Below are 26,932 nucleotides of genomic sequence, written 5' to 3'. Positions count from 1 at the left end.
ACTGCTGAAGGAGACAATTTCCCTAAAATAGCTGCTGCAGCTATGGGAAATAAGTGAAACCACAAAGCTTCTGGCAGTTAAAAACAAAAAACAAAATCAACATAACTTTTGCATCTGCAGGGCTCTCTGTTCCTTCTTTTCAATGTGTTCTGTCCAGCCAGGTAATAATTTCTTGCCCAAGTGCCACAAAACCACACAGGTTTGGGCTTGAAAAACAAATCTGGTAGATAGAGCCCAAAATAACCCTCTCAGTGCTCAGGCAAACAGATGGCAAACAGCAGAGGAGGAATGTGGGTGTCTTATCACCAAAAACTCCTGTTTTGGCATGGCTGAGGAGGACTTGAGCATCCCAAGTGTGTCACAGACAGCAGGTAACCTGGGGGGGATGGGTTCACCTGAATTTTTACTGAATTTTTAACTTCAACATCTTGCTCTTTATGTGGCTGAGAGCAGCAGGACACTTCTCAAAAGGTGGGAGGGTTTGGGGACAGGGGAGGACACTCAGGGCTGTGCTGGGCAATGGGCAGTGTGGTGATGGTTTCCCCATCAGCTGAAATAATTCTTTATTTCCACTTTATCCATTGCTCAGGAAGCAGGCTCAGGAACAGTGGCAAGCAGACGGTTTGGGGAATCAGATGGAAACACTTTGCAGCAGGAAACTCTGAGCCAATTTATAAGAAAGCAGCTTTGTCAAGGCTTCTTCAGCTGCTCTTTTGCAGACCTTGGAGCAGAGCTGAGGCACTGAGCCACCTGGAATAAGTTTGTCCCTGAAGTTCCTACATGCTGTGTCTGGCAAAGCATTTGAGGCTGGATGCAAACACTTTCATGTATTTTGGATTTGGATTTTCATATCCAATTTTCATGTAATTTGGAAATGTCTTATTTCCCTACTACATTTTTATGGCTTTTTTTTTTTTTTTAACTTTTAAAAAATTAAATATTGAGAAATTCTTGATGGAAAGAGAGAACCCTGGGGCACTATGGAGTAAAGTCATAAGCAGCCACCACTTCTTTGTTCAAGGCAGGTGGCAAAAGATTGCTCATGTGGCAGGACATGGCATTTTACTTCCACAGGGAGTTATCTCTAAAATCAGGGTTGCTATGCTGCAGTTCACCAGAAAAACCAAATTGTCAGTTTTATGAAGCACACATCAGCTGCTGGATGCAAGGTGTTTCCAACCACTTCCACTTGGCTCAGGAGAGAAGTGTGTGCCATTTCTGGAATGCTAAATAGATCCTTGCTGCAGCAAAAAGAAATTTCATTTCAGTAGCTCAGGAGGAGAACGTGGCTGATTGCATCCTCACCTCAGCTGCTGGGGTTTTGCAGGGCCTTGCACTGGCCATGTGGAACCTCTCCACACCACTGGTGCTGCTCAGATGAAGTGATGGGTCAGGGAAAGGGGCTGTTAAACCTGATTTTTGTCCCTTTATTTCTCCCAGGCTCCTCGAGCTCTTAGCAGCTGCTCAGCTGATTCTGAATCATGTGATGACCCTGCTAAGTTCTGCAGGTTGGAAACAAAACTCCAGCTTGGACTGCAGGGTGAATAACTTGTTTAAAAGTGAGAGGTGGGGCTTCTGGCTGTTTCTCTGTGTTTCCTCTTAGTTTTCTTCCCTGTGTTATTTACTTAAGGTTTAGTCTTGGGAAGTTTCCTGGCAGCTGACAAGGGTTTTCATTCCAGGTTTTGGATCAGGGGGTGGATGGCATTTGAACTTCCCTGAGCTTCTAGCTGATGAGCCAGAAGCAATAGAGGGGTTTCTCAGCGAGGTGGAGTTCAACCTCTGCCAAAAACGTGGCCTCTCTTCCTTTCAGATGAGTTTATGGTTTGCTTTACATGTCTCCTACTTTTCTTGTCGGCAGTGGCAGAAGGATACCTCGGCTGGAGGCTCTGCAGTTTCCAGAATTGAAGTGCTTAAGAGTCCTGTTTGGGCCAGGAAAGTGTCCTCAGGGCAGGAGGCAGACCAGAGAGAAATGACCTGATGTTCCTGCTTTGTGTAACAATTCAGTCTTCTTTCTGGATTGTTTGGGAAGGTTGAGCTTCCCCTCTTCAAGTTTAACTTTTAGTTGAATTTCTAAGCCTGTTCACCTTGTGGTAACTTGGAGCTGAGGGAACTGATCACTCATTTGTTTTGGGCCTAAAGACGTTTCCTGGTGCACTGTGAAACTGCATTTGGCTTCGAGTGGTCAAATCATCCATCCTTTTATTCACTTCAGCTGAAGCCTGGAAAAACAGAAAGCTGATAAGATAAAGGCACTGGTGGGATGAGCACACAGGCACTTCAACCCCCCCTGATAAGGAGCTGAGCAGTATGGTGCTGGGGGCTGTTATCAGGTTACACGGTGTACTGAGTTTGTTGTGTAATTTAAGTAGGACAAAGGCATCAGGCTTATTGTGTCGGGACCTTTTTGCCCTCAGGAAAATATTGCCTTCCTGTGAGGCAAGGGTGCACCAGTACTGTGCACAGGCTGGAGCTGTGGATATTCCTGGGATGTGTTGCTTTCCATCTTCCAACCACTTGGTAGTGATCAGATTCCCTGAAATTCAGGTTGTTTTGTTTGGTTTTTTTATATTGAATTGGTATGATACCAACTAAAGTATTGCTAGATACCATTAGATACCACCTGATACTGGGCATAAATTAGTCTCATCTTCTGCTAATGCAGAATGTTTCTCCTCTTTGTTTGCATCTCCAGATCTTGTCATGACCAGGGCAGTGCATGCTCACCAGACATTGTTACCCAGTTATAGCAAAATTTTAAGGAAAACAGTTTTTCTTCCAGAAAAGGCTTTTACTACCTCTTCCTGTGTGTCTTTGAGTCAGCTATTTATTGCCTTTTTACAGAAGTTTTGATCCCTTGCCCAGTTTTATTTCCTCCATAGCTGTTTCTGGGTTCACTCTCAGCCATGTGCCTTGCAGTTCTTCTTCTCTTGTCTTCTTTGAAAGTTTTCCTGAGTTTTGGAACTCACCTTTTCTTATACAGGACATGAACAATTTTTTGATGTCAATGTGCTTTTTGGCTTTTGAGAAAAGCAGGTTTAATATGAGGGGAAATGTCCTGTCACAGAGGTTTTGGGATTGTAGAACACCTTTCCAAGGGAAATGATGGAAACTCCTTAAGGGGCCTGTCCAAAACCTACCCAGACCAGGCTTGGCAAAGATTTTGGGCAAGAAACAAATCTGTATTGGCCAGAGCACAGTTGTTATTCCCCACACCTCATTTCTGCCTCTTTGCTTCTATTACATATTCATGTTCCAAATCAAAGCATTTTTATCTCCTGTCTTATTCTTTCCTCCCCAAAGACAAGAACCTTGCCTCAGGGCTGCTGACCCCTAATATTGCTTTTCTTTTTCAGATTGCAGCTGACAAGTTCCTCCCTTCCTGGTTTACTTGTGTGCTGAGTATTTTTCCATCTGCTCTCTGCAACTGTGGGTATCAGTGTGAGCTGTGCAGTTACTTCCTCCTGCCAAGAGATGAGGCTTGTCATTAAGTAAAATCAAGGTCACTGGTGTACTGCTAATTAGTTCTCACATCTAATAGCCATAGTAACAAAGATTATTAATAGAAATGAGCATGTTGAGCTGTAGGAAGTGCTTACACACAATAGACAATGATTACTGAACAACTGGAGAAGAAGCTGAGGCAGAAGAACTGGTATGTGGAGCTACTGATGAGAGAGCTCCTCCAGCACGTGGCAGCAAGGGAATGAGAGAGATGGAGCTGGAAATAAATTTTATGATTTTGGATATCTTCTCCTGACATCATCTGTGCATTTGCTCAGTTGGAGACAGTGTGGCCAGACAGCTAAAATGTGACCATAAATTTTTTATTTATGATTATAGCCTGCCTTTGGGCCAGCAATCAGATTTGGCTGAACTCCCCCTCACAGCCAGTGAGTTTGTGTCCTGTAGATATGCAAGCTGATGAATTGAGTAGCCCTTCTTTTAGCAGTGAGTGCATTTTTTGATGGATATTCCAGCTGGTGATTGAGCAGACATCAGTCCTGTGCCTTTCCCCTCTAAAACATAAAATCAGATTTCAGAGCAGATCAGATCTTTACTTTGGAAGCTGCCCAAGACAGCTGAGGCTTTCTGTAAAGAGCATCATCCTTTTAGGCCAAATGCCAAGAAGGTGTTGAGGTTTAACTCACTGGGGTGTAATTAGCATTTTAGGGTGAAACCTTCAGTCTGAGCAGAGCAGTCAGGCAGAGCTCTGCTAAGGGCTGTGTCTGTCTGCTTCTTACCAACATCAACAGAGCCCCCTTCCAGTCCTGTCCTCTGAAGTGGGAAGAAACAGGGAAACTGTGAGTGTCTTCTCAGCAAACCACTGAGCTAAGCAAGAGGTTTGACCTAGCAGGACACCCCTGGCGACACCTCTGGAAGCTTCTGGCTTCTGTTTCCCATGGCTGGGATGTGAGTGCAGCAAGACCTTGTTATTCAGCAGGAGCTGTGGTGATGGGGGGGGTTTGGCCCTTGTGCAGCACATCAGCTCCTGCCTGGAGGGCACTTTCGGAGGCTGTGGGTATTGTTGGTGTGGGCACAGCTGCAAAATGCCCTTCTGACTGCGGTGACAATTCTATAGGAGACAGAAAACGGTTTTCTGGTTCGACTTTTGTCATGCTAATCCTGGCAAGCTCAAAAGGAGTGCTGGCCTCTGGGTTTCCTGGCTTAGTGCTCTGTGAGTTCTGCTACAGTTGCAATAAGAATAAAAAAATAATAAAGTGGAAATATCCCCTGCTGTCAGCTTTCCTAATAGTTACCATTTTCATTCACTTTTCTCCAAGCCAGCAATCCATGCTGCCAAAAGTGTTGCTGTTGATGAGTATGAATAGAGCAAGACTGCCAGCAAATAGCTAAAATTGTCTGCTCTCCCCTGGCAGTGACCAGAGTGGCTCATTTCAAAAAAAGAATGAAGGTTTGGCAGCTGTGAACTCAGGAATTCAAGGGGACATTCCATCTAACCTGCATTACATGGATCAAAATGTCCTAAATTTGAAGATTATTCCATTTGAAGATCTCAGATTCCCTTACAGGGGGAGAAACTGAGAGCCTGGGGAGTTTTGGTTGTGTGAGATATTTTGTTTCAGTTTTAGGGTTTTGCTCACAAAACTTGCAGTTTCTCTTGTCCCATATTCCCTGGGCTCTGGAGCCTTTCTTTTAGGGCAGTGCTCATTTTGGTGCATCCAGAATGCCTGAGGAAAAGGATTCTTCTGTAGAGTCTGGCAGTACACCTGGTGGTTTTCTGAACTGTTCAGCAGCATTTGTGCAGCAGAGGATTACAAATGGTTATTTTTTTTCATAGCCAGATCATTCTTAATACAACTTTCACCCATGTTCTGTTTCACCACTTTAGCATCCTTCCACTGTGCTGGTTTTTGTTTCTTTTTCTTTAACATCCATGCTAAAGAAAAGTCACTCCCTGGTTTAGGGACATCCTTACCTTTTGCTCCTGCATTACCAGCTCCAAGCAGCTTCCCCACCTGAAGCTGAGGGTTTGAGATGCCTGCAGTCTGATCCTTGCTTTCCAGGTGTGAGAAAGCAGATCTGCACCTCAGCCTCTCCTACCTGTAAGCAGCTCTGAGCTTACCAGTGCCAAGTGCTTGTGATCACCTACCTGTCCACGTTGTATCTGTTTTATTCTCAGTATCCAGTCCCAGTGGACATGATTATAACAGCTTGCAGCAGAGCTGCTCACTAACTCAAGGCAAGGATGCTGATGTGTTGCCTCTGGAGGGGTTTGGTCTGATTTTCAGCAGTGCCTGAGACTGTGGATGCTGCAAGCACAAACCTTGCAGACACTCAGCCTATCCCTGCATCTCCCAGCCCCTGGAGCAGTCACTGTGGAATGCTCTGGGCTCTTATTTCTTTGTATGGGTGCTGAGAAGCTGTGTTGAGCTTGGCCACCTTCCTGGATGTGTTTAAACACGGGGACCTCCAGTCAAAGGGAGTAACAAGTCTCAAGTGAATGCGAGATGCTGGGAGGTGTGTTCTAAACTTGGTCTTCAATCAGCTGTCTGTGGACATTCAGCTCAGGGCAGGGAGGTGACAGATGGCCCAGTAAATGTCTGACTCAGAAGGCTCTGCAGAGGCAAACTCAGAGCTGTTAGTGCCACCCTCCTCTTCCAGGAGCTGCCACATCAGCTGTGGGGTTGCCACAAGTGGCTCCTCACCATCCCTCAGGCTGTCCTCTAAGCAAACCTGCCCTTTGGAAGGGTACTTTTCCTCCAGGAAGGGTTGGTGAGCAGCAGCTGCTCTGGCCTCCCAGCCAGTTTGGTGCTCCACACGTGCTCCTGAGGTGGCCACATCAGCTGCTATCCCAGCAGCATTGCTCTGGTTCCTCCTCCCCTCTCTCAGCAGTGATTTTGAAGCTGTCCTTTGTGCCTTTCACAGCCCACACTGCTGGTGCAGGGAGTGGGGAGAGAATGGCAGCGTGTGACTTAACTGAGACTAATCCTGCTCACAGGGACAATAGGGTCTTTCTTTTTCTTCTGTTCTCTGGACCACTGGACAGAATTAGAATTAGCATTAGCCTGGAGGAATGTGATGGAATAAGCCCTGGCTGCAGGAGTGGGGAAGTTTTTTGGCAGGAAATCTTCAGCTTGGAATGGTGTGACTGGAGAGGGCAAGCTGTCTTGCTCCCTTGATGTCAGCCCCTCCTGCACAGAAGGGTTGTTTGGTGGTGATAGCCATCCCAGAGAGGAATTGCTGACACACACACAGCCTCTAAACTGGCTCTTCTGGTTCCTTTGGTGGTTTTAGTGAAGCAACCAATGTGCCCTGGGTTTCAAAACGTCAGAAGAAACCAGCAAGCATTGTTATATTTCAAATACCTCTCTTAAAAGCTCCGCCAGTCTCAGCAGCTTTGCTGGGAGTGGCTTTTAGAGTGTCCTCTTTTTTATTTTTTTTTTCTTGTAGGTTTACCAAGAATCTCTCTCCAGACAAAATCAACCTAAGCACTCTGAAAGGGCAGGGGCAGCTGACCAACCTTGAGCTGGATGAAGAGGTGCTGCAGAATGTGCTGGAGCTGCCCACCTGGCTTGCCATCACCAGGGTCTACTGCAACAAGGCATCCATCAGGGTGAGCAGAGGAGGCTGTGCCCATGGCCCTGGGTGGAACTGAGACCTCCTGTTTGCCTCCTGGCTATTCCTGCTGAGGAATCCTGATGCAATTCAATCCCCAGGTCTCAAGCCCTCTGCTTTAGGTGTGAGGTGTGCTGATTGAATGCTAGGAGATGGCCACAGGAGATGGCCACCAGAGGACACCTTTGGCAGCAGGTGGTAGGGAATGCTGAGAGAGGCCCAGGGAATGTGTGCTGTAATCCCTGCTCACCTTCAGGTGACTTGGTAAGGCAGCAGTGAGGGCTTTGGAGGTAAGAATTTCTAGGAATTCACCCAGATGCTGTCAGACCCCACTTATTTTATATCCAGAGTGTGCTATGGCAAAGAATTTCACAGCTTAACTATATCTGTACTGTTATTGGAAGAAATGGTGAAGTCATTCCCTGTTCATCACCTCCATGTCATTCAGGATTTCACAGACCTCTCTTTGGTCATTCCCTCCCATTCCCCTCCTGTTTTGATCCTGGAGGAGTTGTCTGTGTTCACCCTCATCCCTGCTGATTATTTATTTTGAGAAGGAACACAGACATCCAACAGGAGCAGGAAACAAAGAGAAATAGAGTGCAGTTCTCTGGAAGCCTAAATATGCTGTGAGATATTGTAAAAACAAATTGAACTGAAGTCTTAACTGTTGCAAATGCAGTTTATGAGAAATGGGTAAACAGTGTGTGTGAAGAGCTGCACTCTGCACTCAGCCTTTGTGCCCACAGTTACCCATTGCCATGTGTAATTGCTGAAACTCTGCATGCACTTGCACTTTTTCACACTGAACTCTTCTATAAATTTTCCTCATTGTGCTTTTTTAGAGAAAAAAAAGTGTGCTTTCCAGTTGATACAAAATGCCAGATGTAATCTCAGTTGGTACTGAGCAGAGTTGTATTACAGGACTGCAAAAATTTTCAGTACATTCAAGGGATTTGCTGTGAAAGAAATATGGCTCTGCTCTGCCAAGTGGCAGTAAAAATGAGCCTGTCTTGCTCATGTGTTCTGTTTTTAGAGTCAGATCTGCTTAATTTAGTAACAAACATTTGTTCTCTCTCCTACGAGAACTTCAGAGTAAGTGTTGCTGGAAGAAAATAAAATGGATCTTTCTTCAGAAGTTACTTTTAAAGGGTAAACTCTTTAAGGACAAGAACATTCTCCTTAAAGGGATATGAAAAATCAGCATCTGACCTGCCAGAGTATCTATTACTTGAGATGATATGTGAGATCCAAAAGCTGAGTTGGATTTGTGGGTCTGGTGGCTGGAATGTCTCTTCAGTTGTGTGTGAGCCTCTTTGACCTGGATAATGTGAGCCATGGCAGGTTGTCCCTGTGGTCACTTCTCAGAGAAGAACTTTGGGCTGAAATGTTTCCCTGCAGTTTCTCAAATTTTCCAATGCAAAAATAACTCTTGTAACCTCAACTTTATTGTTTCAGATCCAGTGGACAAAGCTGAAAACACACCCAATCTGCCTGGTAATGTTTTGTCTCTTGTTCATGCCTTTTCTTCTTCACCTTTTTTTATCTCTCCTATTTGAGCAAAGTTCTGTGGAGGGAAACTGTGAAGTACACACTCAGATTTTCATTTGGCCTAAATCCTCCAGGCCCTTAGCAGGAGGGGAAGGGGAGTTCTGTCCTGTTTAGCAGTGAGTGACCTCCCACAAGACCCACATCTCACTGCAGGATGGAGCTGGGCTGAGCTCTGAGTGAAGTCCAGAGCAACTCAGTGTCTGGTTTTTGTTGTTGTTCCCCCTGACACACTTCTGGGGGTTCACATTACCCAACGATCCTGGAACTGATGGTGTGAGAGCTTTAACACATGAAACTCTTGGAGACACATGAGACTCCAGAGCTTGTTTATCCCTTAGAGTCTCAGCTCTAAGGCTTGCAGGCTGACCTTGAGTCTTGGTCTGGTACTTAACTGCTCCCATGTTGTGTTTGACAGTACCTGGATAAAGTGGAGGTGGAGATGAGAACATGTGAAGAACCTCGGCCACCCAATGGACAGTCCCCCATTGCTCTTGCTGCAGGTCAAAGGTCAGACCCTGAGCCCTGTGGCTTCTTTTTGCCAAGCTTTTTGGGTAGGGGTGGCCACAGTTCTTGATGGTTAACCCTTGGTCTATCTGCTTTCAGGTTTAAGTGTCTCTACTCTTGCTTATAAACATTGAAATCTGTCTGTGTGTAGCCTGAGCTCCATCTGCCTGCAGCAGGTGATGACTTGGAGGGCTCTTCTCTTTGCAGTGAATATGGCTTTGCTGAAAAGGTCGTGGAGGGGATGTTTATTGTTGTCAATTCCATCACTATCAAGATTCACTCCAAGGCTTTTCATGCTTCTTTTGAGCTCTGGCAGCTCCAAGGCTACAGTGTCAACCCAAACTGGCAGCAGAGTGACCTGCGACTCACCCGCATCACTGACCCCCAGAGAGGAGAGGTAAAGACTTGTCCTGTGCTGCCTCTTGTGAGCAGCGCTTGTGCTACCCCTTGTGAGCAGCACTTGTGCTACCCCAGTCCTCTGGAGCAATTGAGCTCCATAACTCTCATAGAAGGAAGGCAGGGAGCTTTGGTGAGCTTGCCTGGAACAGGGTGGCTGAGAGCTGACATATGAACAGAACTTTCTCTGGGCTTTTCTAGATTGAGAGGGTGAAACTGGAACAGCCATGAATGTGTTTTGTTTTGTTTTGTTTTAAACTTGGGGAGAGAGAGGAGGTTTGATGTTACCTGGGGCAAGATTTTGGGTTTATACTGGGACCACAGAGTGAAAGTGCATTGGATGATTTTCTGTGCCCTTGTTTCACTCCACACCTTCTAAGCTTGTGGGTTAAACCTTGAAGTTGTTCAAGGAAAAGTTGTTCAAGGAAAATCTCAGGATTTTCCTGTTTTTCTTCTTCTGGGTAGGTTTTGACATTCAAAGAGCTCACCTGGCAGACACTTCGAATAGAAGCAGATGCCACTGACAATGGTGATCAGGATCCTGTGACTACTCCTCTGAGACTCATCACCAACCAGGGCAGGATCCAGATCTCTCTCAAGAGAAGGGTGAGAGCTTCCTCCATACTTTGTGTGTTACAGCCTCACTGCCTGGTGGAGCAATGATGAGTATTTCCTCCCACGTTCCTCAGCAGCCATTCTTTTCCATCACAAGTGTTGAGCCCAAGGTGCTATTTCTCTGTTTTCTGTTGGAGACAGCTGTGTTCTTACCAAATGTCAAAGCAGTTTATTTCCCAGGGGAGGATAACATGTATGGAGCAAGTTTTGAGATTTCTTCAAATGTCCCAAGGAAACTGTCATCTCTTTCCTGGGAGATTCAAGCCTGGTAGCCTTATTTTCAGCTGTCAACAGAAATGTGGTGTTAAAAAAGAAACCATCAGTCCCTGACTCTTCCTTGCTGTTTCAGACCAAGGATTGCAATGTGATGGCATCTAAGCTGATGTTTCTCCTGGATGACCTCCTCTGGGTGCTGACAGACTCTCAGCTGAAAGCAATGATGAAATATGCAGAGTCTCTGAGTGAAGCCATGGAGAAATCTGCACAGCAAAGGAAAAGCTTGGCCCCAGAGTCTGTCCAGGTGAGTAAGTCATGATTTGGATCTTGGTCTGCCAGGGGAAAGGAAGAGACAAGATGAAAGAGATGGATTCTGTTTGCGTGGCATCTGGGTCTTGAAACTCCCTGAGGGAAACATGAAGGATTCCCTGGTGTGAGGTCAGTGTGGTGTTGGGTAATGAAGTGACCAAAGGAGTTGGATCCATTGCCAACAAGCATTAGGGAATGTTCACACTTAGTCACAGGCTGGATTCTGCCTGGTGGCAGGGAGGAAGTGGTGTTAAGTTCTGTGGGTTTCCAGATTTGGCTGGCACGTGGGAAGTTGCAGAGGGTCCCAGAAGGATTTGATTTGGTAACAAGAAATAAATATCTTCTAGAAAGAATACTTTCTGCCTCTGACAATCTGCATAGGCCTGGGGGAAGGGACTCTGCTTCACTAAATTACAACATAAAATCATAGTGAGCTGTGATGCTCAAGGGAAAGCATTGGTGTCCAATTTTGCTGATGTTGTTTGGGTTTTTTGTTTTCTTCCTAGTGCTCTGGAGGGAGCTCTTGAGGTTTGCAGTTGTTCTTTGGTTTGCAAATAGCTTAGCAGTGTGTGAGAACCTTAGAACAGCTGCTTCTACCAGAAACCTTGAACTTTCCCTGCTGCTTTGTTTTCAAAACACTGCCCTGAATAATGGTTTGAGGAGTGTCACAGAATATACATGCAGGGCAAAGAAAAAAAAAAGGACTTTTCAGAGGCAAGGACTGACAAAAAAGAATATCACTGCTAGTGGTGGAAATGTATTTCAAGATAAGTGAACAGTGGTTTCATGTAGAGCAGGCAGAACCACAAAGAGAGAATATGGGAAATTCTGAGAATATGGGAAAGGATCCAGATTGCTGGACTCCCTGTTCAATTTCTGTCATACACACTGAGCTTGTCTCTCCCTAACAGATCACACCACCTGCTCCAAGTACCCAGCAGTCGTGGTCTCAGCCATTTGGAGTCAGCCCCAATGCAAGCAGCATTGGCCAATACTTTGACAAGCATGACATGAAGGAGTCCTCCTACCACCTCCTCATCTCACGCCTGGATCTGCACATCTGTGATGACAGCCACACTCGGGACACAGGTACCTGAGAGCAGCACCAGGAGGGGGCTGCAGGGGAAAACCAGTAACCTGGTCATCAATTCTCTGTTGTGAAGGAGGGTTTTCCCCTTGGCAACAAGCATCTCTTGTGTCACTGTTACATTCTGGTGTCCTTTCCCTTGCCTACAAGGCCACAACAACCCCATGGGGAGCTCCAGGCTGGGGACAGAGTGGCAGAAAGGGACCTGGGAGTCTGGATTGCCAGGAAGCTGAAGAGGAGCCAGCAGTGTGCCCAGGTGGCCAAGAAGGCCAATGGCATCCTGGGCTGGCTCAGGAACAGCGTGGCCAGCAGGTCCAGGGAAGGGATTCTGCCCCTGTGCTCAGCTCTGGGGAGGCCACAGCTTGAGTCCTGTGTCCAGTTCTGGGCCCCTCAGCCCCTCAGGAAGGAGCTTGAGGTGCTGGAGCAGGTCCAGAGAAGAGCAAGGAGGCTGTGAAGGGATCCAGCAGAATTCCTGTGAGGAAGGGCTGAGGGAGCTGGGGGTGTTGAGGCTGGAGAAGAGGAGGCTCAGGGGAGACCTCATCACTCTCTGCAACTCCCTGAAAGGAGGTTGGAGCCAGGGGGGGTTGGGCTCTTTTCCCAGGCAACTCTCAGCAAGACAAGAGGGCAGGGTCTCAAGTTGTGCCAGGGGAGGTTTAGGTTGGAGATGAGAAAGAATTTCTTTCTGGAGAGGGTGATCAGGCATTGGAATGGGCTGCCCTAGGAAGTAGTGGATTCTCCGTGTCTGGAGATCTTTCCAAAGAGCCTGGATGTGGCACTGAGTGCCATGGGCTGGGAACCACGGGGGGAGTGGATCAAGGGTGATGATGATGATCTCTGAGGTCCCTTCCAACCCAAATGGTTCTATGGTTCTATGATACATGGATGACAGTCTAATAGTGGCCACAATCAAAATGGTGGCAATCAAAGCAATGTTGTTCTGAAACTTCCTGGGTAATGGCTGGGATTGTAGAGCTGATCATGTTTTTCTTTGTTCTGTTCTCTACAGGCACTCTGAAGCATGGGATGCTGGGAGGTGCCATGCAGCTGACCTTCAGGAGGATGGCTTTTGACTATTATCCTTTCCACAAGGCAGGTAGGGAAGTGTGTGGCCCCCCAGCTTGTGGAGGGAGATAAAGAATTTGAAGAACAGTGATGCAGTATGGCTTCAGGCAGGACTGGGAGAAAAGCTCCACACTTAACTCCTAAAATTGCCAGGGTTGATCTAGTTTAGCTGTTGGTGGATGACTGACAAGCTACTGGCAGAGCAGAGTACAAAGAGAGGAATAAGTTGCTGTCAGTCAAAAAGACATAAAGTTGGAACTTTAGATTCCTTTTCAGTTGTTTAAGCTCTGGTTCTGGTTTCTGTGTGTGATTAATCAACTTGGAAGGGTTATAGGATGAATCCCAGGAGAAAATCTGCTTGTGGTTATTTGGGGAATCAAGGAAAAGTGACACTGGCATTCTTCCCAACACTTGAATTTGGAACACTTGCTAGTAGCACCAGCTCTGTTGTGTGAAACCTGCACTTATTTCACAGGCTCTTATTCCACTGGGTATTCAGATCTGGTATCACTAAAGGAATGTTGTACATCTCTTTGAGGGGCCCAAGAGGGTTGTGTGTATCCAGGAACCTCATTTTTTGATGCCATGGTGTCTGTTTTTGCACAGGAGATGGCTGCAAGCACTGGGTGAGGTACAGTGAAGCAATGGAAACACGAGGGCAGTGGGCAAAGAAGTTGGTCACTGAATTTCAAAGCAAGATTGAGAAGCTTTATGAAGAAATGGACCCTGCATTTGCCAGGACTCCACTTTCCCCCTTCAAAAAGAAAACTGGTAATGGTATTTGATAAAAATCCTACTAAAGCAGGAGCTGGTAACAATTTTGCTCCCTCCAGCAACACCTTTAGTTACCTTTCCCCAGTTTCTCAGGCTGATTTATTGGTGCAGAAATCCATAGCACACTGAAAATCATAAATGTAGTGGCAAACGGGGGTGACAGCATACTGGAATAACACTGCAGCTACAGACTGCAGTGCTCCCTTTCTTGGCTTATTTAATGAGTTTCTCCCTCACGTGAGTATATAAGGAGTAAATTAAATACTTAAAGCCTGGCAGGTGTTCTTTTGCTGGAGAGCAGACACATCTTCCCAGTGTTCTTCCTTCAGAAGCTTTTTCCCTGCCCGGCTCTGCTCATCTCTTTCTTATATTGGTGCCCTTAATTCTGCTCTGTTAGGATATACATATTGGTCTTGATGGTGAAGTTCCCTGCACAGGAGACGAGTAAAACCCTTCTGGTTCTGCTTTTCCTTCCCCACAGATCCTTCCTTGAGTCCTCAGAAAGGTTCCTCAGACAGAGCCCGGGCACCTCCCAGCACTTTGCCGCGGCTCTGGCACCCGCCCTGGCACCGCCTGCGCTCCAGCTGCGTGGTGGTTCGTGTGGATGACTTGGATGTCCACCAGGTAGGGATCTGAGCAGGGTCTGGAGGTGTTCATGTCATGTATTATTTTTATTTTTAAAAATAAATTGTGGTATGATCCAAGTAAGTAATGCAGAACTCAAGTCAAGACTCAGATCAAAACTCTGCCCAGAGAACCCAGACGTGGTTGTTACATCGCACTTAAACCAAGTGTGAGCTGCTGAGGATGTGAATTCAGTGAAAATTTCATGCATAACCACAGAGTTTCTCTCTGTCTGGTCATATCTAAGCTTGCAGCTAACATCAGGCAGGCTCAGGTTAAAAGATTTCCTGCGTTTGATAAGTTAGTGAGGGTATGGACATTTTGACAGAGGAGGAATAAGTTTTTCCTCATGCTTTCTGACTTGGGACAGAAAGCATCACTCTACTGGATCATCCACATCTTCTCTAACCATTGCAAGAGCAAAATCAGTACCAGATATTGTGATGGACTGACCAACATCCTGTTAACCTTGAAGAAAGCTATAGCAGATTTCAGTTGTTTATTCACATCACCTAATTGTGACTGTCACTGCTCTTACTGACAGTGGCAGGAGACAAAGAACTAAATTGCCTCAAAGGAGAGGAGCTGGTAACACTAGCAGGTAGAAGAAGTGTTTTCTTTTCACTTGAAATCCAGGTATGTGTGATATGCAAATGAGATGGATTGAATACAGGAGACTGCAGGGTTAGTGGGACACTTTGTTTTGCCAAATCCGAGCTCTTCACAACTGCTTACCCTTGTGTTTTCTCTACACCCTTTCTTTCACCCTTGTGTTTTCAGGTCTCTACAGCTGGTCAGCAAAGTAAGAAACCTTCCACCTTGCTTTCATGTAGCAGAAAATTCTTCAAACTTCCTGAGCAGGTCTCTGCAATCCATATTGAATTCACAGAGTATTACTTCCCAGACAATCAGGACTTTCCAGGTAATACACCAAGGTTAGCACCTTCCTTCATAAGTTTCTTAAAGAATCAGTCAGTGCTGAATTCTTTAGGTGTGTTAACCCTGTTATGCATTCTCTTGGGGTCCTTTTTAAGTTTTGGGGGTTTTTCACCTGTGGGGAAAGTGGGATGGAATTTGCCTGGACCTGAAGGTGCACAGCTTGTCCCTTTCAGCCAAAGATGAAAGATGATTCCAGTGGGTGTTGAAGCCCTCTGCATTGGTGTTGGCAGTGCAGGCTCTACACTGAGCTGCAGCCCACCTGAAGCCCTTCTTTGCTGCTATTAATCTGTCTTGATTTCTGTTCTTGGTTCAGTTCCCTGCCCAAACCTGTATGTACAGCTGAACAGCCTGGTGCTTACCCTGGATACAGCAAGTGTGCTCTGGATGAACCTCTTCTGTCTGGATCTGTACCGTAGTTTGGAGCAGTTCAAAGCCATCTACAAGCTGGAGAACTCAGGCAAGCAGGATGAGCACTTTGATGTTCTACTGGATGGCTTCCAGCTGAAGGTACCATTCATTTCCTTCCTTTCTCAGTCTTCAGTGTTCTTTTCTTCCCCATTGTGGAAGGAACACAAGACCAGGACATAGCTGGAGTCCAGAATGAGAAAACAAAATCTCTGCCTTTCTTTAAATTTCTTCTGGCTACCATTTGTGTTAAGTTTGTTTTTTGTTTTGTTTTTTTTTCAAATCTATGAACAATAAAACAGGTGCTTGAGTTCTTGTCCATAGCAGTCAGTATTTATGAAAACAGTTTCAAGCAGAAATTGATGGTTCAAATCAAAAACTAGTTTTCTGGGCTTGGGAAACCACCTTGACTCATACCATTCCCATACCCATTCCCATTCTCATACCTCCATCTGCTGCATTGGTGTCCTGTGGTGTTTGCCATAGGCTGCCCTTGTGAACAGCTCTGTGAGGAGGCTTAAAGGCCTGAAAATACAGTAAATCCTTGAGAGAAAAATCAAAGCAGTGGTTGTAAGTTGAGCTGCTACAAAAGCCATGGGTAATGAAAGGACCTGAAGTAAAACTCAGTTTTAATTCCCTCGTGTCTGTTTCTTCTTCCCTGCTTGGTAAATCTTGGTAAATTCTATTTAATTTTTCAGGTAGGGATAAACTGAGAGTCTTGTCAGAATCACAGAATGTTTAGGTTGGAAGAGACCCCCAAGATCACCCAGTCCAGCCTTCGCCCAGCACCATAATCTTCTAAACTCTGTCCTTAAGGACCAGCTCCAAACACCTTTTAAGAGCCCAACTCTTGGGATTTTAGTAGAGACCAAGACTTCTCAATTGTTCCTGTGTGCCACAACTGACCTTTTGTGTCAATGCTGCTTTGAAATTCCTTCCTCACCCCTCTCCTTCCCATGTCTCTCTCCTCTGCCTAGCTTAACATCCCTGTGGAGAAGAAAGTCACTACCCACCCAGATCGTCCCCAGACACTCTGCATCTGCATGGCAAAGCTGACTGTCACCAACACCCGCCATGCTCCCTTCTGTACCTGCCAGGACCTCCAGAGCCTCTTCCGTCAATTTGCCAGCTCGGAATTCTTCCACTCCAGTTCTGTGAAGTTCCCAAGCTCTCAGGACAGTTTCAGCCTTCTCCACACCCTTTTCCTGCGCCACGCGTATCAGGTGGAGGAGAGGCCTCAGAAGCATCCAGGCTTCCCCCAGCTGCTGCACAAACCCTCTGCCTCTGAAGATCTGTGGTCTATGAATTTCACTGAGCTTTCCCTGGACTTTGAGGGGGCTGAAAGTTCCAAGGGCAGGGCCCTGAGCTTTATTGACCCTTTTCCCCTTTCCGTTTGGGCCTGTCTTCCCAAGAGATGGGCCCAAGCTCAGATGTCCAAACGACAGGAACTGACTGCCTCAGAGCTGAAAATCAGACCTTCTGCCAGCTTTAGCAATCACTCCAAGAACGAGAGCCTTTCCAAAGAACATGGGCTTTGTCAAAGATCAAAGACTGACCAGGATTTGAAGAACATCTACAAGGTCCCAGAGACACTGGATGTCTTGGGAGAATCTAAGTGTGAACCTGATGATGGAGTAGATGAAAAAGAGCTGGAAGCCTCTGCTGATGTCCATTTCCTTGTGTCCTCATCTGTTCATGTCAAAGTTCGACTCAACCACTACCAATACTTGGTGTTGCTCAGGATGAAAGAAGTTCTGCAAGCACTACAGGAGCAGTTGGCCCAAGATACCCAGAAAGTGACTGGGTCTCCTTTAGATCCCATGTCTGCTTGTGTAGGGGTTGTGTTCCACAGTGCTGAAGTGGCCTTACTCATGAAGCCTGCTCCAGGCTCCCTCTTGGAACCCAGATCCCTTGACTCAGACACAACTAGCCTGATCGAGTCAGAGCTCTCACCTTCAGACAGCAAGGAGGGGCTGGCAGCTGAAGAGAAGGAGCTGAAATCAGAAACCAGTTCAGAGAAGGGATCTCACAGTGCCTCAGGGGTCCTGGAGGACAGTGGGATTGAAAATACCAATACCAGTCTAACCAGTGTGCCACTGGGGAGACTCCCAAGATCCACAAGCGATGGAGCTCTGAGCACAGCTCCACATAGCGAGAGCATGGAGGAGAAAGGTTTGATAGAGGAAGCCCACGAAGCTGTGGAAGCCCTGGCTGCAGAAGGACCAGCAGAGAGCAGCAGCCATCCTCAGGACCTTCCTGCCTTCCCTTCTAGCCCAACCTCAGACACACAGCCCTCAGGGAGAGGAAATGCTGCTCTTAATGGCCAAGCAGAACTCATTCCTTTGAAGAACATAGAGGTGGAGTTGTCCAGTGCCCTGCACATCACCAAGGATGCCACCAAGGAGGCTCTGCACGTAACTATGGACCTCACCAAAGAAGCTATGTCCATAACAAAAGATGCTCTGAGCCTGAGCAGGGAGAAGATGACCTCCACCATGCAGAAAATGCTCTCTCTGCCTCCAGCCAAGTGAGTGCACCATCCCCCTGAGCTGCTGGGAAGGGGGGGGATGTAGACTGACTGCTCCCTTTCTTTCCATATCATTTGGATGAGGGATAATGAGGTCTTCACCTCTTGGAGGGGGTGGTTTATGTGCACTAGAGTCTGACTTACAAGTGTCCAGAGTCCAGCCCAAAATCTGTATAATCTGGGGCTGAGATTGCCTTTATCACTGTTATTTGGTTTGGTTTTTTGTTTGATTTTTTTTTTTTTTTTTGGTAGGGATTCTGTGCCCAAAGCAGAAGAGGGAGCAGTGACTCCAGGAGGGGGTGGCAGCAGCCGAATGCGTTTTTTCTCCATGAAGAGGACAGCATCCCAGCATTCCTTTGACACCACATCTGTGGATGGGAGTGGCCCTGAGGATGGGCTCTCTGTGGACAGTGATGGCAGTGATGGCTTCGTGATGCTCACAGACTCTGGTACCAAGCACTTGGCTTTCTCCTCCTCCTCCTCCTCCTCCTCCCCACTCTTACTCCACACCACTGAACACTTTTCTGCCATGGGCAGTTGTGCTGTGTGGAATTACCTTGGGCCTCTCCTTCTTTTTGAAGGTCAAGAGTGGTTCACCCCCAACAATTCTCTCTTTTGATAGGTACCTTTTCTGTGAGATGAGGGAGGGGAATCCCTGTGCATCACAAGGACATTCTCAGGCATTTGGCCATATAAATGTGTGCAGGGGGGCTGGGTGGTACACAGCATTTAGGAAGGGGTGAGGGAGGGCTGGTTGGAATTAGGGCACTCTGAGCATTTCAGTGGATGTCTCTCATTTCAGCTCTGCTTTGGTTTAATTTATCTGAGGAGCTGGAGAGAGTGGTACCACTCTGAGAGTGGCTTTACTGCTGAATGGTAAAGCTAATAGGCTGTGAGATTCAGGTAGTTATTGAGTTGAGGGCTTCTCACAACCAGAAAAAGAAAGAGGATCAAGTTGTTGTTATGCCTTTCGTTTCAGAACCCAGCCTGGACCCTCTTCCCTCAGGGAATCTTCCTCAGGCCCACAATGACACAGGCAGCAGAGCAAGCCTGGTGGCAGAGGATGAGAGTGGAATATCCCCTGAAATAAACAGCTCGACTTCCCAGAGTGAAGACCCCAGGCTTCAGCTGGTCAGTTTTGTCCCTTTTCACTGCAGTTCTGTCTCTAAGTGAACATGGGGGTGTTTGTTTTAATGAGTGAGCTTTATGCTTGCTGTTCCAGGTGTCTGTCCTCGTGCTGAAGATGAATGATGTCAACTGTACAATAGAGGCACGAGGTGATGACCTGTCTCTTGCTTTACAAGTCATGAACGTGGTTCCAGAGCAACTGAGCAATGTTGGGATGTGGCAGTACCTCCATGGCTACCTGGGTAAGACCCTGGCTCTTGCAATCTGCTCCTTTCATAGCCCCATTTTTATGACTGGTTGTTTTACTTGCCAACCCTCAGAGAGTGTTCCATTTAACTGGTTAATCCAGTGTTCAGGTTTAGAATTTTTAGGATTAAATACAACATGTGTGAGGGAATGGAGATGATCAGAACCTTTCTGTCAGTGGCTCAGATCTGGGGTTTGAAAGATGTTTCTAAAGTGCCTACAAAGTCAGTGCCTTTGTCATCAGTGACTGCAATTTTCCTGATTGCTGTGAGGATGCATGAAATGAATTAAGAGAGTGAGTAAAGCTTTGCAGGGAAAGCCTGAAGTTATTCCTGCCCTGAGAATCGTGCTTGGGAGCTTCCCCAGGGCTACATCCTGAGGCTTTGCTGCCCGTGGCCACGAGGGGGCAAAGCAGAATGGGAGCTGAGCTGGTCCTGAGAGTGAAATGACAGTGGGGAGCTTGTGGCCAGCTCCTGGCTGTGCAAATCACAGACTGGTCCCAAAGTGTGGTGGGATGGTGAGAGAGAGGGATGTGACTGGAGGCCTAAACAGGTCAGTTCTGGTGTTTGTTTTTTTGTGGTGTGGACTCTGAGTCGTTTGGAATGTGTTAATGTGAAGGATGATTTCAGGCTGCTGCCCTTGTGAACTTGGCTCCAGTTCTGGGAGTGTCCAGTTCTGGGCTCCTCAGCTCAGGAAGGAGATTGAGGTGCTGGAGCAGGTCCAGAGAAGAGCAAGGAGGCTGTGAAGGGATGCAGCAGAATTCCTGTGAGGAAGGGCTGAGGGAGCTGGGGGTGTTGAGGCTGGAGAAGAGGAGGCTCAGGGGAGACCTCATCACTCTCTGCAACTCCCTGAAAGGAGGTTGGAGCCAGGGGGGGGTTGGGCTCTTTTCCCAGGCAACTCTCAGCAAGACAAGAGGGCAGGGTCTCAAGTTGTGCCAGGGGAGGTTTAGGTTGGAGATGAGAAAGAATTTCTTTCTGGAGAGGGTGATCAGGCATTGGAATGGGCTGCCCAGGGAAGTAGTGGATTCTCCGTGTCTGGAGATCTTTCCAAAGAGCCTGGATGTGGCACTGAGTGCCATGGGCTGGGAACCACGGGGGGAGTGGTTCAAGGCTTGGACTTGGTGATCTCAGAGGTCCTTAACAACCCAAATGGTTCTGGGATTCTGTGACTCCATTCTGCATCCAGACCCTAAAGGACTTTTCCATATACCTACTTTGTGTTTCTGTCTGGTGCCATCTTCTGCAATGAGATCTTCCTGCTCTAGCTCCAGGAGATGCAGGTGCAGAGAAACCTTCAGTCCCTGAGGCCACCAGGGCCCAGCCAGAAGTTTGCCTGCGTCTGGAAGTTGGACCCAAAGCTGCTCTGCACTCCCCTCTTGCTGTTCAGAATGGTTTCCTTCAGCTGCTGCTCCACAGTTACACAGCAGAGCTCTTCATGTCCTTCCTTACCAACCTTGGCCCCTTCCTTGAGGATGAAATCATTCCAGAGGTGATCCCCATGGAGATAGAAGTTGTGGATGCCAAAATCACATTGAAGGTGAGTGTGTGGGAAACTGGAGCTTTCCCCCTCCAGGATGGGAGCCTGGGCAGAGCTCTCTTGCAAGATTCTGCTTGGGAAAAGGTGGTGTGGGCCTCTGTTTTCCTGACAACTGTTTTATTTTGCTTCTCCAAGCTGCCTTAGGGATGATTGAGTAACACAGTGGAATTGTTGAGTGATCAGATGGAGAAATGGGAGCCTGGCATTCAGATTCTCTGCCCAGCTTTGTTGCTGACCCATTTTTCAGGCCCAAGGGAAAGAAACAAATACCTCATGCTCCAAATGATTGTGCAGAACAGGAAATATTTGACATTTCCTGTAAACATTTTGAGATTACAGATGAAAAACATGATGCAGAGGGGGTTGATATTTAGGAGGGGGGCACTGACAAGTTCTTGACTAAACCTTTTTGAAAGCAATGCTTTGGCTCCACTCACCACCAGGAGCTCAGTGTTGCTGCACAGCAGCATGAAAATCTCCAGACTAAGGGATATCTTGGCTCTGGAATATTGGCTGGGGGGTTGACACAGGGATTAGTAGGATGCCAACTGTGAGAGCAGCCTTCAGGGTGATTGGTTTAGGCCTTTCAGCCTTTTATCATAGATATGACAAGAAATCAAGACTCAGATGCAGCTTGTACCTAAATCCAGGCTTTTCCAGATGGGGGGTGACCTTGGTAAACTCTGGCAGTGCTGAAGCTCCTGTGAAGGCTGGGGGCAAGGGGAATCAACTTGGAGTTGCCAGAGCTGTCAGAGCAGTTCATCCCTTTAATTTTTTTTTATTTCTCCTTTGTTTTGTTTTTTTTTCCCCAGGATGACAGCCCCCAGGTGTACTCTACCTCCCCTGGCCCTATTCCCATCACCTTGGCAGTAGATCACATCATTATGAAGCGAAGGGATGATGGAGTCTTCTATCTAACAGGTCAGAAACATCAAGGAAATTTGGTTTATTCCTCTCCAGCCCCTGAGGCTGAGTTGAAGGAGACTGGAACTGAAATGTCAGTGTTGCAGCTGGGAGGATGGGCTCTGGAGTGTGAGCAGTCTCTGCTTCTCTTCTCTCCACTCACTCCTACCTGAATGGGGAAATAATCTTCAGTTTTCATTGCAGGCACCCAGGTCCTTGGGCTGCCCTGCTCTGTCCATTGCTTTGTGCATTCATTCACCCATTCATTCCTTGCTGCTTTTGGTGCTTTGTTTGGACAGCAAATTTGATACCCCAGGCAGAGCAGGTTAACACCTGAAGCAATGAACTGGCAGCCTGAATTCATACCTGATGGTTTTTTGAGCTCCCAGTCAGGACAGATCACTGCTTCCTCCCTTGCTTTAGTTTCTCCATGGGAATGAGATTTCCCCCTGTCCTTGTATAAAAAGAAAAAACCCTCAAGTTATTCTTTATATCCTCATAACCCTGGTGTAGGAATGTCCACACCTGAACTTCTTCTGTTCTTCTTTCCAGCCCCACAAGGGGAGGGCTCACCAAAACAGGAAAAACCTGTGTCAGCTCTTCAGGAGGAGAAGGCCCCAGTGGAGTGTGTCTCAGCAGCCCCAGCAGCAGGAACTTGTGGACTCCAGGTGAGTCAGTGCTGCCTGCTGCTGTCTGGACAAAGTAGAGACTGAAAAATTGAGTCTTTTGCCTTCATAATTCTGCAGGTACCAGTAGGTGTGGTGTCTTGCAGATAGGCAGTGCACACAAAAGCAGCTTGTACCTCCTTGTAGAGGCTTTCTGAGAAATCAGGACACCTTGCTCAGCATAAACTCTTTTGTTCCCTCTCAGGATTCAGTTCTTTATTGGCTCTGTCTTCCCACTGTGTCCAGATCTGTGTCAGATAAGCAGGAATCAGGAGGTTCCCACAAAGAGAGGGATGTTTTGTCTGAGCAGTCAGTGTTGCAGTCAGGGAGTTTCAGGTTCTTTCAAGTTTTTGCTACTCAGTTTGAAATTTCTTTTGATTTTGCTGCTTATATGTGGAATTTAGATAACTTCTTGGTTTTATTTTTAAAGTGTTCTCTAATTATTTGCTGCTTGGTGCCAGCTCTACTTGGCATCTAAATTGATCACTTCCTATGGAAAAAGACATATTAAGAGAGCAGTGTGGCCAACAAGGTAGAGAACTAGACTGGGATTTGGATTCTGTTCACCAGTTGGGGTCCTGTCACTTCATTTCTCATCTGTCTCTTCCATTTAGTGCAGAGACTTTTTTTTCTTCCCATTCACAGAATCTTGTGAAGAAGTGCCCTGACCAGAACTGGATCTGTGATAAGCATCACAGTAGCTTAGTTTCAGTTTATTTTCTGATGCTGTTGATTGTATTAGGACCAAATGAAAAGGCTAAATTCTCGAGTAAAAATATTCCTGAGAGCTCCAGTTCAAAACTGTTCTGTGCCAGGAAACTGCAGTGGGATCTCACTGGCAGTGTTAGAAAACAGAATCGATTTCCTTCATGGAGACAAGAAATAGGAAGGTCAGGGATGTGCTTCTTCCAGCTCCCATCTTAATTTTAACCAATCTTTAGATGTGTGTCAGGACAACTTAGAAAAGAAGCTTGTAGATCAGAGCCCATTTATTTCCTGCTTTGTTAGCACAGTTATCTTCAGCCAGAATCAGCTGGTGACTTTGCAGGAGGGAGAAAAAACCCCACAAAACAACAGACTTTGCCCCCGGGAAGTCTTGTTCCTATGCCTAGGAATGTGAAGGGAAATTCTGGGAGCAAACAGTGCTCAGACAGCTGTCACTGGCAGCCTGAGCTGGCTCTGGTGACACAGGTCAGCAGGGACAAGTTGGCAAGGATTTCTTCAGGTGGGTCACATTGGCAGGGGCTGTGTGGCATAGTGTAATTCATCCCAAAAACTCCTGCTTTGGTTTTCCTCTTGGAACAGAGTGGTGTAGTCAGATCTGCCCTGCTGGAAGTTACCTGTGGAAACTCCTGGTTTGTTTTGTTTGTCTCTTGCAGTTAAAGGAAGTGCCTGAGTTGCAAAGGGAGCTTCAGAGCATGAAAACAGCCCTTGCAGAAGCCAACAAGGAGAAGGAACTTCTTCTGCAGGAAGTTAGGAAATACAATCCCCTCTTCCAGCTCTGACAGGGAAGGCACAGGCTGTGGCTGCTCAGGAGGAGCTCAGGAGGAGTTCAGGAGGAGAGGAGATCACCACCAGCACTGTGGCAGCTACTTGGATTCTGCTGCTGCTAAACAGGTCAGCCTCCTGGAGACTGCTCCCCTCAGAGGATGGGAACCAACTGGGACTGCAAGATGAACTTGGAAGAGGTAGAAAGGAAGGCAGCACCTGGCTGAGCACCAGGGCAACAACCAGAAGGCATCAGCTGTTTGCAGCCTTTTTTTTCTGTCCTGGCAGTGTGTCTCTCACTGAAGCAGGGCAGTGGGCAGCCTACAAACAAAAGGTCAGAAATTGGGAGGGGAGACACACTCACAGCCCAGCTCTTCATCCATGGGTGGTAGTGACACTGCTTTCAGCCTTCACCTTTTGTGGGGACATCCAGAGATGCTCCCCAGTGGGGCTTCAGCTTCCTTCAGTTGCCTCATCACCCTTGCCAAAGAACACAGCAAGAGGAGCACGGGAGGGTGGCAGAGGATAGGTATGGCAGGAAACACTGAAATACTGCTCAGGGTTCTGGTGGGGAAGCACCTGCACTGTCAGGTGAAAAACAAAGAGGGGGTTGGTGGATGTGAGAGATGCAGAAGGGATTTCCACCCGTGGAGGAAGGGGGCTACAGCTCATTATTCCCTCAAGAACAGAGGAAAGGAATTCCTTCAGACTTCTCTTTCCACCAGTGATTTGTTGTGTCAAGGCAGAACTCTTGGAGTTACCCTGAGTCTGATTTACTTCCTCCCTTAACCCCACACTTTAATGATGCAGAAAAACCAGGGAATTAATTTCTTTCCCTACAGAGCACCCTTTAACCTTTCTTCAATTTTACTCTCAAAGAGCAGGGCTGAAGGAAATGGGGTTAAGTCACGGGGTGAGGTGACCTCTGTGTTTTCTTGAGGATGGAAAGTCCCAAACTGCTGTGTGCCAGAGTTTGAGCAGTGGAGAGAGGGAGAAAAGGAGGGGGAGAGAGGGAGAGAGGAAGAGAAGGAGGGAGACAGGGAGAGCAGAGCAGCACCAACTGCACTGGGAAGCAGCCACCTACGTTCTACCTGGTCCTGTGGTTTTGTTAGCACTGAGCTGATGCCTGATCTGAAAAGTCTTCTAACAGGAATATGGGTCAGGAAAATTCTGTGCTGGAATGTGGGTCAGGAAAAGGGAGCTGCCCAGGCCCCCTGCCTGGAGCCTGACACTGCTCACTGCTTGCTGTGGAGTGGAGATGAAGCAGCAGGTGTTGGGTTGAGCTTGGTTTGTGTTCTTGCCTTTTCTGGAGCTGCTTCCCAGAAAGAGGGAAGAGTCTGTGTGGTCAGGGAGTGACTTGATTTATAAGGAAATAGGCTCTGAGAGTGTGGAAGGGAACAAAGAAAGATCTAGTAAAATATGAAGTAGACACTGATTTTAAAAAGTAAAGAAGGAAATGTCATTTATCCACACAAGAATCAAATCCACTCCTGCAGGTGAATTGTTACCTGGTTTCTTGGCCCTGCTGATCCAGCCACTGTGTGGTCAAAGTGCTGCAGGAAGGAGCTGAAAGGGGCAGCTGTGAAGGGAGAAGCTGTTCTGGAGAAGCAGTTCTGTGTTCTGATCCAGGAGGGTCTGACTTGCACCCCCCTCAGTGTTGTGGATGAGCACTCATTGCCTCCCCCATCACACACACTTCCTTTAATGTCTGCAGTGTGGATTTTATCTTAGTTCAGAGCTTGGTTTGGATTTATCCAGATGGATTTTGTGTTTGTGCACATGTACCACTTCTCCTGCACAGGCTTTTTAGTGCATGAAGCAATTGCCACCCACTGAGTGATAGGAAAAAGTGACAGATTATATTTATTAATCAGATGAAAACTTCAGTAGGCTATAAAGTGTAAATAACCCTTCTTGAGGGTGTGTTTCCTGGCTGAACTCACTCCCCAAAACTTGAATGGATTTTTCTATTTTTAGAAAAAAATGGATTTATTTCTATTTTTGGTTTAGCTAAAACCAAGGCTTATTGACTGCTCACTGGGCAAGGAGCAGCCTCTGATTTACCACGATCAGCTGAGGCCTGGAAACCACAGCAAAGCAAGCAAACAGCTTGGGAGTTCAGTTTTTCCTACTGTGCTCTCCCATCCTTGTCCCTTTGCCCAGCTCTGGAGCTGTTGAACACTTCTCCCTTAACAAGCACTCCTGAGATCATTTGAGTTCTTCATTAGCTCTGGGGGCACCAGGACAACTTGGAGGCACTGCTGTGGTTTGTGGGGAGCCAGGGCTGGATTCCTTGTGGATATGTGAGAGAGGGATCAGAACAACTCCTGAGATGATCATCTGCACTCTGGCTTTGTCTCCATGGGACTGAAGGGAGCTTTGGACACTTGTTGGAATTAGTCCTGGCTTGCAGGGTTGTGCAGACAGCCCTGGGGTGGCTGTGCTGCTGGATTGTGTTTCTGCCAGGGGCTGACTCTGCCTCCCATCAGGTAGGAGCCTGAGCTGCCCTCTGGGAGCTGCCACAGAGGAATTAAAAGGAATTGCCAGGGGCAGAAGCAGGGGAGCTGAGCTGGGCTGCTTGCTGTGCTCATGCTCCCCACCCACTGAGCCTGGGCTTGCTCCTGTGTTTGGATGCTGTGACTCCTGCCAGATGCTTTCCCCTCTCCTCCTCCTCTTCCTCCTCCTCTTCCTCCTCCTCTTCCTCCTCCTCCTCCTCCTCCTCCTCCTCCTTCTCCTCCTCCTCCCTCTGGGACATTCCCAGCAGTTTTCTCTGGAGCCCTCTCTGTGCCCCTGCTTGGCCCAGCCTTGGCCCAGATTTGAGGTGCTGCCAGTGATGGGGAAGGCAGGAGAGCAGCTGCTAGGGCTGTTCTCAAGAGGAAA

The 26,932-nt window shown here is 47.2% G+C and overlaps 1 protein-coding gene across 1 annotated transcript in view; it reads left to right on the top strand.

Moving 5' to 3' along the window:
- UHRF1BP1 (UHRF1 binding protein 1) overlaps positions 1 to 26,756 on the top strand; it is a 32,695-nt gene extending 5,939 nt beyond the window's left edge. Inside the window, exons 2-21 of the mRNA XM_030465364.1 lie at positions 6,913 to 7,075; positions 8,536 to 8,574; positions 9,044 to 9,135; positions 9,340 to 9,529; positions 9,994 to 10,134; positions 10,493 to 10,663; positions 11,580 to 11,757; positions 12,762 to 12,848; positions 13,424 to 13,588; positions 14,073 to 14,215; positions 14,996 to 15,137; positions 15,468 to 15,661; positions 16,537 to 18,086; positions 18,339 to 18,535; positions 19,066 to 19,217; positions 19,309 to 19,456; positions 20,725 to 20,996; positions 21,809 to 21,917; positions 22,452 to 22,567; positions 23,944 to 26,756. Coding sequence (XP_030321224.1) covers positions 6,913 to 7,075; positions 8,536 to 8,574; positions 9,044 to 9,135; positions 9,340 to 9,529; positions 9,994 to 10,134; positions 10,493 to 10,663; positions 11,580 to 11,757; positions 12,762 to 12,848; positions 13,424 to 13,588; positions 14,073 to 14,215; positions 14,996 to 15,137; positions 15,468 to 15,661; positions 16,537 to 18,086; positions 18,339 to 18,535; positions 19,066 to 19,217; positions 19,309 to 19,456; positions 20,725 to 20,996; positions 21,809 to 21,917; positions 22,452 to 22,567; positions 23,944 to 24,069 — 4,375 coding nt within the window. The 3' untranslated portion in view covers positions 24,070 to 26,756. The remainder of the gene's footprint in view (positions 1 to 6,912; positions 7,076 to 8,535; positions 8,575 to 9,043; positions 9,136 to 9,339; positions 9,530 to 9,993; positions 10,135 to 10,492; positions 10,664 to 11,579; positions 11,758 to 12,761; positions 12,849 to 13,423; positions 13,589 to 14,072; positions 14,216 to 14,995; positions 15,138 to 15,467; positions 15,662 to 16,536; positions 18,087 to 18,338; positions 18,536 to 19,065; positions 19,218 to 19,308; positions 19,457 to 20,724; positions 20,997 to 21,808; positions 21,918 to 22,451; positions 22,568 to 23,943) is intronic.
- The last annotated feature ends 176 nt before the right edge of the window (positions 26,757 to 26,932 follow it).

This window comes from Calypte anna, chromosome 26 (genome assembly GCF_003957555.1).
Source record: "Calypte anna isolate BGI_N300 chromosome 26, bCalAnn1_v1.p, whole genome shotgun sequence".
In the NCBI taxonomy this organism is placed as follows: Eukaryota; Metazoa; Chordata; class Aves; order Apodiformes; family Trochilidae; genus Calypte; species Calypte anna.
The sequence above is the reverse complement of the archived record's forward strand: the minus strand, read 5'-3'. Positions and strand labels throughout refer to the sequence as shown.